Genomic DNA, 10,158 nt, shown 5'->3' on the forward strand with positions numbered 1-10,158 from the left:
GTTATAAGTGACTTCTCAAGATTTTCCCTAAATGTCATATATTGCTCTTAACATGCATCTAAAATTCACATGCATGAGCATGAATTAAAAACACAAGCGGGCCTTTTAGACTTTATTTTTCAATTAATCAATCAAGTAAGTAAACCGTCGGCAGGTCACTTATTATAAAGGCATACGTCAATCACAAACACAAGCATTTCTAATGAATGACATAACTATATGCATGAGAGGATATATGTGATGTTTCAAAAAATAAATTTGAAATAATCAATAATGGAAAGTAAGGTTTTTGAGACAAACTAAAGTCTTAGTTATGGAACGCATTTAATTGCCAAGACTAACCCGGGGCTCGCATAAATGCACTTTATAGACATCACAAACATTTTAAATACAGTCCAAACCATGATTATCATAATGTCAAGAAAAGTTTAAAAAGATTTGAAAACATTTTGGATTAAGGGATATTTAGGCTATAGAACACATTTAATTATCAAGGCTAACCTGGGACTCGCATAAATGCACTCATAGGCATCTCAAATATTTTAAATATGGTCCAAACTATAACATTTCCTAAGTCAAATCAAGTGTTGAAAAGAATTTATAAAAAATTGCTTTTGGAAACATCACATGTACCAAAGTGGTTTCAAGGTGTAATTCGAAAAGGCCATTCACTGAAAATCATTTGACAATGAAGATTAAATGATTTGAAACAAATTTCATGAAGATAGATGTCCTAATTCCAAACACGAACTAGCTTAAAATGCCAATTTTAAAAGTATAATCATCATTAAGAGGTGTCAAGCAATCGATCAGATGGGTCCAATTTGCAAAAATTGGAGTTTAAAAAGAGAATTGCAATTAATGGGCCTAATTAGGGGTCAATTTGCAAATTTACAAAATTCGAGGGCCAATCTGCAAAATTGTGGGAAATTAAGAGCATGGAAGTGAAATTAAAACCGGTCACTGGAGGTCCAGAATTGGTCAGCAAGGGGCCAAACCGGCCTACCCACCGGCGGCTGGTCAGATTGGTTAGACTGGTTCACGCCAGTTTGACCGGTTCTTGCTGGTTCATACATTTGTGGTCCTCTTGGGTTCAAAATATACGTAATACATGTTGCCTTCACTTTGAAGCATCGAATGTGCTGGGACTTCGAGATCATGTTGGACCACCTGTCTCCGCACAATCCCACATTCACTTTAAGAATGTCCCAAGCAAATATTTTGTTCTAAACTCAGGGAATCACTTTGCTTCTTAGAGTTCCCTTTTACTGCAAGTTGTTGTTGGGTATTTGGTTTCCGACGGTTTGTCTTTGCTTCCCATAAATGTAAAGGAACGTACTGATACCTTGCTTGGATAGCATTTTGCTGCGCAAGATATAAGGTTCTCACGCGAACACACTCTGGCTTTGCATCTCTCAGGGATAGGTAGACTACATGTCATCCACGATGCGGTCGCGGTCGCGGTTGCGGTCACGAATTTTGAGAGAGTCGAGACGGCCTTTCCGTTTCCAGATCTGTTGTTGTAGAAGAGACTTCTATTTCAGGGAGGTCAGACCTCCCAGTGATGTCCAGCTACTGTTTGGGCAGTACTCCGAAAATGGCACGATGACCATCGAGCACTTACGGAGATTTCTTGTTGAATACCAAAAGTTAAAGGATGCGACCAGAGAGGATGCAATGTCAATCTTACACAGCCTTAGGCATCATATCATGTATAGGAAGGAACTGAATGTTGACCACTTCTTCCGGTATCTCCTCAGTGATCATAACCCTCCAATGGCACCATCACTTGGGGTAATTAGAGTCATCATATATACATTTTGTCTTCAGCTTTGTCAGACAATGAAAGATATTGAGCTGGCCTCTGACCATTCAATTGCTCTTTGCAAGTTAGAATGTATCTCGGCCAAAGCATTGGATTGGCCTTTTCACACCTCCTCCAGATATCGCAAGTGACATTTCTTTGTATTTCAGGTGCACCATGACATGAATGCTCCCCTTGCTCATTACTATATGTATACAGGCCACAACTCCTACTTAACTGGGAATCAGCTAAGCAGCGACAGCAGCTCTGAACCGATCATTAAGGCTCTAAAGAAAGGTGTAAGAGTAATCGAATTGGATCTGTGGCCAGATTCCGGAGGAAACAAAGTAAAAGTCTCTCATGGAAAGTATGACCGATTAACTCAAAGCATTGTTCTTTTCTTTATCTACTTCTCCAACCATCCGTAGACTTGTCTCCCAAAATTCTCATTGAGAACTTTTTGCCGCCTCCCTAATCTACTAAAGTTTGACAAATTATAATGTGTATCGATTATCATGGGCATCAGTATTTTCATTCCAAGGTTCATGATCACATAGTAAAAAACCTTACGTATATTTCACTGTGCTGCTGAGGTTATGGCCGAGTATCTGCTTGATCTCATATCTGCTGGCAAGTATCTAGTGATCAGTCATCGTGTCAAATTCAAATTCCTTCTTAGTTCTCAGTATAAATTTGCTTCTTTATCTTTGACCAGTAATAGTTTCTGTTGTAGCATGATCTCGAAATATCATGTGGTTTCCTCATCCTTAAACTGAATGGCGTCCCTATAGTTGCAAATCTGCTACTGCTGACTGCATATTCACAATATTTCAGTTGCTCGGTCCAACAATCTGTGTATTTTTAAATTGGTTCAGGCAAGAAAGTTAAACTGACTTGTCAATTATCACAACATGAGTCTCTTTTCCTTTTATAGTATGCATATATAAATGAAGCATCTGATTGATTTCCTGTGTCATATGCAGTACACTCACTTCTCCGGTCGATCTCAACAGATGTCTAAGTGCCACCAGGGATTATGCTTTTATTGCATCTGAGTTCCCCGTCGTGATAACCTTTGAAGACCATCTAACCCCACGTCTTCAAGCTAAGGTGGCCAAGGTACTTTAGAAAAGGGAAAGTGTACTATTTGATCTTTCTTTCTTTTTTTCCTAAATGTATATTCACCAGGCTCCTTTGCTCCAGATGGTCACGAAGACCTTTGAATCGAAGCTGCATCAACCAGGTACAGACCAACTAGCAGAATTCCCATCACCAGAATCACTTAAAAAGAAGATCCTGATTTCAACAAAACCTCCGAAAGAGCACCTTGAACGTCAGAGCAGCATGGAAAAAGAATACGACAGCGCACAGGTGAAACAAAATCTGCAATACTTATGTCATGTAGGAAATTTTACGCCTAGAATAAATTGGGAGGTCTAATTACTGTTTACTAGTCCGAGGAGCTTTCAGACAAAGAAGGTAGCGACCAGGACGATGAAGAGAAGAATGTATTCCCCGAGTACAAGCATCTCATTGCCATCCGCGCTGGAAAGCCAAAGGGCAGACTCACGAATAGTCTAAGGATTGATACGAGTAAAGTTCGACGCCTTAGCTTGAGCGAACAAGAGCTTGAGGAGATATCACAGAAACATGGACAAGATCTTGTGAGGTAACTCCTAATCCTTGAACTAACCAGGCAACAGGGTTGAGCCTTTGTCCTTCCTTGCCTGCAAAATTTAATGCTTTTGCTTCTAGGTTCACTCAAAAGAATCTGTTGAGGATATACCCTAAGGGTACTCGTTTCGATTCGTCCAATTACGATCCTCTGCTCGGGTGGATGCACGGAGCTCAAATGGTTGCATTTAACATGCAGGTTTTGTTTTCATGACTCAGCTTAGCTTAATTGGAATTGTCATTGATTTTTCCCGTTCTCTATCTACTGGTGCTGCTCAATATTTATATGTTTTACAACGTGCTCTTTTCACGTAGCCTCACCTTTCCTTTTCTTTTTTGGTCGTAAACGGCACCCTGGTGATGTTTGTTGGAACAAGTTTTAAAGCAGTTGTGTTTGGGATCAACTTATATAATCCATTCAATTTTGTTTCTCATCGAAGGGATATGGGAAGTATCTGTGGATTATGGAAGGAATGTTCAAAGCCAATGGTCGGTGCGGTTACGTCAAAAAACCGGATTTTCTATTGGATAAAGACCATATTTTCGATCCTGCAAAGCCATTACCGGTTAAGACGAACTTGAAGGTGTGTAGTCCTATCGTGCAAAATGGATTTTTATACATCTGCACCAACAAACATTTATCTCTGAAAAAGGTCATGCCTGTGGTTGGAAAAAACAGGTGACAGTGTACTTGGGAGAAGGGTGGCATCTGGATTTCAAAGCAACTCATTTCGATCAATTCTCGCCACCTGATTTCTTCGTGAGGGTAAGTAGAATAGAGATTCGATTCGTTCAGCTCACAGCCGACCTTCATGACGACCAGGAGCATGCGTGCTTACTTTGTTCAACTTCTGGATATGCATTGCTAGGTTGGAATTGCAGGAGTTCCGGATGATACAGTCATGAAGAGGACCGAAGCAATGGAGGATGACTGGACACCAGTGTGGAACGAGGAGTTCGAGTTCCCGCTCAGGGTTCCCGAGCTGGCCATCCTCAGGATCGAGGCCCTAGAGTTCGACACAACCAGACACCACGACTTTGGCGGTCAGATGTGCGTGCCCGTGTCGGAGCTGAGAACAGGGATCAGAGCAGTTCCTTTGCACGGCCGTAAGGGGATAAAATACCCATCGGTGAAGCTGCTTATGCGGTTCGAATTCGAGGAACCTGATTCTGAAGTGGAAAATGAAGTGGAAAATGACAGTTGATGAGATGTTTTTGAATCAAGAGGAATAACGAAACGAAAGTTTGGGGTGTGAGAAAATACTAAGAACTGTTTACCCGACCACGTTACTAGCAGTTATTAGTAAAAATCCTTTAGCATGTAACAAAGTCTCAACTAGAATACAATATAACAATTTTAGTATTTTTCCAAAAAAAAACTCTAAAAAGGGAAATGATTAAAAACAATAGCTATATTTTTTTTCGAAAGAAAATCATGAAATAAATAAAATAAAGCAGAAAAAATAACTTTATATCAGTTTATTAAAACACGAGTTGCATTGTCAAAAGACATTAAAATTTCAAGTTAAAAATAATAAATGTTGATTTATGATAGCTCACTTAGCTCATTATCTTCAATCGTATATTATGACACTTCCTCATTTATATATAGACCCACACACTCTACTGCTATAGGCCCTTTCCATTTTGCTTTGCTCTCACTTGAATTTTGCTGGTTCTAGCCCTGTTGTCTCATCTGTCGCTGCAAGTATCTTCACAGCTATCTCACTTGCCCTATCTTACTTGGTGGACTAAGTTTAATAGATCACACCAATCACATGCTAAGAAATTACAGCATCAGGATCCATCATGCTCAATCTTATTAAGAAACACAATTTTGCAAAACGGTTTTCACGTCGTGGTCGATTCGGTCTGTCATGCTTGTGTCCAATAGCCTATATCAATATCGCCTGTGCTCTTGCCGAGCCTATATCGAGCCCAAGACAGAATGCTCAAGTCTACATCCCCCAAGTCCAGCTCACTTAGCTTTTTTAGCCCTCTTGAGCCAGGTCCAATGGGATAAACTTTCGCCTCAGCCCGCAGGAATGATCGGCGGCTCTCTCGGATTCATCCGGACAATCATCCTCGCCCACAGACAAGCCATCGAGTAACCCGGCCCGACCATCTAAGGTCATTTCGAAGATGGCCCATGCTGATGCTCCCGGGTCCCCTTCTGTATCTTTTTCTATCCCGGGAGGAAGGAATACTCTCCCGTTACTTTACATCTAGAGGACTCCGAGGTCCGAGCGAGGCTCTAGATAGAGCCTTTTAAAATCCGGCTCAGGACCGAACACGGTCCAACCATCCGAGGTCATTTCAGGGGTGGCCCATGCCGCATTCTCGACGCAAGCGGTGTCCTCGAAGGCTTGCTGCTTGCAATGCATCTTTGGACATAGGATTGCTCGAGCTAAGCACAGACATCACGTCCTCTTTTTCTCGTCTGTCGCCTTCGTGTCCATCAGTCCTGTCCCTAAAACTTCCTGGCAACCCATCAAGATTGACAAAGCCTTTTTCCCTTCAGTAGCGAAAAGGAATCTCGTCTTGACTCAAGTCACCGCGTCGTTTTCCTCCCCACTTTGCGTCCAACAAGATGGCTGGCAACTGTTCACCCACTTTTTTCCTTGATGACTTTTTTCGCTTCGGCAGTGAGGCCGCGTCGGAGGCCAACTTTCACGCGCATCGACCCGTCCATCCATCTTTCCGAGCATTTTACTCAGTGCTTCCAATAAGACTTTGAATCCCGAAGCACGAAGAGAGGCAACTCCCGTCCCATCTAAGTCATCATCTTGCTGGTTGGCAAGGCTTAAAAAAGTCTTCGAGAAAGATCATGGCATGCTCAAGATGTGACTTGTTTGCGCTGTTGTATGGAATGCACGCTTTGACTCTTTTTTTCTTTTTTTTTTTACCCAAAAATTTTATCATGACAAGAAAGAGTTTGATCCATCTAATTTTGATTGACAAGAAAGCCTGTCTTAAATAGATAAGATTTAAGCCAACGAATACCCACTAACCTCATAAACAAGATCATGCACGTAATTTACAGAAAACACAAAGCTTTTATTATCTAATGGTACATTGATTTTATACACAACATTATCGATTTTCTTCCTCAAACTTCAATTGATATCGTGTTATAATTCCCTTCCTTCCTTTTCCTTTTCTACTCAGACCATATATTCTTCACTGGAGTCAAGAAAAAGTTCCTGCAATTATATATCTCTAATTAAGAGTTCATAAGTTATAAACATCACTCACATGCAAACTTAACTAAATATAAATAATGCTTGATACCGGTGTCCCGTAATCCTTTGGAGTAGATGGATTGGAATGCACGAACGCTTCCAAGATCTCTCCAGAGTCTCATTTTTATCTTCGGTGCACTCTCGATGGATGGCTTGAATTTATCATTTTCCGATCAAATGGCTCTTTACCTCAGCAACGAGCCATAGAACTCGCTCTGTTATTTTCAATTTCAGGTGCCTGTTGTTAATTTATTTTATTTTTTCAGGGGAAGCTGTTTTAAAACAGCCGAAAAAACGAACACAAATTCCGCAGACAAGGGCTGCGAAACAAAGACAATCTAGAAACCATCGAAATCCTCTCTCTCTCTCTCTTGTCGATGAATTCAACAATGGTTTGTAGCGCACATCATGGGAAGGATTGTCCTGTCCCTCGTTTTAAAAATTGGATTTTATCTTTACGGATCGTCGATTGGGACATCTATTGTATACTTTCAATTGCGTTGGTGTGCCTCATTTCAATCCATGACAGGGACATAAAATTATAATACACCGAGTTGCCTGGATAGAATAATCAGACCCGATTAATTTAAGCGTGGTCAGAGTTGGCGATTCTTGACTCGAAGGGACACGTATCCCGATGGCCCCCACCTAGGTTGGGAACCAATCTGATTGGATACCTGCCCAGATGGCTTATGGTACGAATGGACCGCCGTCCGACATTTTCTGCCATCGAACATTTGTTTGCCTATTTTGCTAGGACCTAATCCCTAGAATAATCTTATGGTGAAAACGGATTTGTGTTAAAGGGTTCATTTGTTTTATAGAAAATTAATAATTTGAAAAACATTTTCCTTAAAATAATCGCTTATATTGCACAAAATAATTAGTCAATAAAAAATATTTTTGTTATTGATAATCATATATGTCTACGGATTTTTATGAACGATAAAAGTATTTTCATTCATTCATTTTTGTAATAATATAAACGATCATTTTCAGAACAATATTTTTTGAATCATTCATGTTTTGTGAAACAAACTTAGTTATAACGGATAATTCGGGTTTCCAAGTTCGTTGCCGCGATCTCCGTATAGAAACTAGTTTTCTCCATTAGCCTTTTTTCCCCTTAGTTTAATTAAAGTATTATTCGACAAAAAAAAAAGTTAATTGAGCACGTAATTAACTTTTGATCGACTCTTTACTTAACTTTTTGGCATATTTTTATTAGGCGAAGCAAAACGCTCGCTGCCTTATCAAATTGCCATATGGCGAGCTATGATGAAAAGCACAAAAGCTTCTCGATTACTATCTTTCACGAGAATGATTATTTGTTTGAGAATATTTACGCCTCTAACTTTAGTGCGCGGACAAATATTTTTTGTTATAAGAAAGACATTCAAATTAGTTTTAAGGTTTAATATCACAAAAAATTACAATCCAAGACATATGTAATAAATTTACCTTAAACTAATTTTTTTATTACTAAAAATCTCAAACTGGTACACATGTAATAAATTTACTCTATACTAATTCTTTTGACCACAAAAAATCTCAAAATTGTACATTTGAGACAAATTCACCCTCTATTAAATTGTATTATGAAGAAGCTAGATTTAAGACCCAGAGAGTGATGAGTAGGTATCTAAAAGAAATCTTGACAAATAAACTTAAAATAAAATAAGTTGCAAGCAAAGTCTAGATGAAGAACAGAATCAGTTTTGAGGAACACAAGCTTCTTAACCAAAAAGTGTGCAACAAACTTAAAATAAACAGAGCGAGAGAAGAGAAAATTCCACACTAATTTTATAGTTGTTCGGCTTAAATTAAGTTTACGTCCACTCTCCCGCGTTGACAGTCTACTGGCTGAATTTTACTATATAATCGATAAAATATTACAACTTAAAAGTGCAAACACTCAGTAGTAAATTTCTTTAGCTCACTAAGGCACTCTTTTTGTGTATTTCTCTCTACTTTTTATGTATTTCTCTCTTGATTACAATTTATAATGCTCACAAACGAAGACGGGTAGTTGAGAGAAACTTCAGACTTTGGAATTCTAATTTCACGTTTCCCTTCCAACTTGGCCAAATGACCTTCTTTTAAATATTCTTCCATGCAACATTAGCAGTTGACATTTTCTAAAGAAAATTATTTCAATCAAGCCGTTGGACAGAATCATTCAATGAGATCTTATGGTTGTTAAAGACAAGAATGGATATTTCACTTGATTATGCTTGCCCATATAATCAAAATCTTAGTTTCCATAAGTGATGCTTCCTCATATGGAACTTATTTTCGAGATTGATTTTGTCAATATATAATTTACTCAATCAACGTTTTTGAATAAGGTAGGTAAAATCCTTGGCCAAGAGATAGTTGTTAAAGAATTCCAAACAAATTTTATTCTGGATTTGTGTCACAACATCACTAGGTCTAGTTTTGGACTATTCCTTGTTCTAGATACTATATTGTTCTGGGCTCGTCAAAGAGGAATATACTTCTGGAAAAGTATTGTTAAGAGTCTGAAAAACCCTTAGAAGTAAAGACAATATAAGCAAATAGTTTTGTCAACTTCAAAACTTGGTAGAAATTTACTCAACATATTAATATCACAACGAATCATAAAATTAGCATACTTGTGACAAACAAATAATAAAACCCTAAACTGCTATACCAAGCAACCACCACATGTCATCCAACTTAGTAGTAACATTTAGTGAAAACTAACAAATGGTAAATTTATAACGAATTTATCAGTTTGGGTTTTTAATATGAGGTAAATTTATTATGAGTGTACCAATTTGAGATTTTTCGTGATATTAATCATTAAAAAAATGTTAAAAAAATACGATCGAATGGAAAATGCATTGAACTTGATCAAAGGCCACCGCCATTATCATGAAGGTTGGAAATTATTAACGTCTTGATGGTGGTTGCCCTAGCCGCGGTGTACGGTCAAGACATTTTTAGGTGTGAAAACACCATTTTTAGGCTACATTTAGTTGACCACATTTCTAAGCATTATAAAATTGAATAGGATATGATATGAAATCTATAAGATTTTGTTATATTTTGTCAACTGTTTGATGATTACAGTAATAAAGTTTAATATATTCAATCATATCATATATATTGTTTAGTATAAATGACATATCAATATAAATGAACCACAAATTTTATAAACGAAGATAGTAAAAATATCTAGCGACACTTTTGTCCACTTTATTTTATTTTCCTTTCTTTTTAAAGTATTTTTTTATTTCTTTCTTTCCCGTCCATCATTATCTAATAATTTTTTTGAATAGAAAATTGTACTAATACACTTAAAATACTAAAACTCCTAAAATATGTAATAAATATATATTTACATATCGAATTTATTTTATAAGATAAAATTTAATTTAAATATATGAATAAAAATAAGATTAAATTAAAAAA

General features: G+C 37.7%; 1 protein-coding gene across 1 annotated transcript; it reads left to right on the top strand.

Moving 5' to 3' along the window:
• Nucleotides 1–1,414: 1,414 nt before the first annotated feature.
• On the top strand, nucleotides 1,415–4,821 carry LOC104422368 (phosphoinositide phospholipase C 2). Its single transcript, XM_010034677.3, has 9 exons — nucleotides 1,415–1,794; nucleotides 1,975–2,171; nucleotides 2,788–2,923; nucleotides 3,008–3,175; nucleotides 3,259–3,473; nucleotides 3,560–3,677; nucleotides 3,919–4,062; nucleotides 4,158–4,244; nucleotides 4,348–4,821. The coding sequence occupies exons 1-9, from the start codon at nucleotides 1,435–1,437 to the stop codon at nucleotides 4,681–4,683; spliced, it is 1,761 nt and encodes a 586-aa protein (XP_010032979.2). The 5' UTR covers nucleotides 1,415–1,434; the 3' UTR covers nucleotides 4,684–4,821.
• The last annotated feature ends 5,337 nt before the right edge of the window (nucleotides 4,822–10,158 follow it).

Source organism: Eucalyptus grandis, chromosome 10, assembly GCF_016545825.1.
Source record: "Eucalyptus grandis isolate ANBG69807.140 chromosome 10, ASM1654582v1, whole genome shotgun sequence".
NCBI lineage: Eukaryota > Viridiplantae > Streptophyta > Magnoliopsida > Myrtales > Myrtaceae > Eucalyptus > Eucalyptus grandis.

Coding starts and splice junctions, on each gene's coding strand:
- LOC104422368 (XM_010034677.3), top strand. CDS start 1,435: ATGTCATCCACGATGCGGTCGCGGTCGCGGTTGCGGTCACGAATTTTG. Junction 4,063..4,157: donor CGGTTAAGACGAACTTGAAG/GTGTGTAGTCCT, acceptor TGGAAAAAACAG/GTGACAGTGTACTTGGGAGA. Junction 4,245..4,347: donor CACCTGATTTCTTCGTGAGG/GTAAGTAGAATA, acceptor ATGCATTGCTAG/GTTGGAATTGCAGGAGTTCC.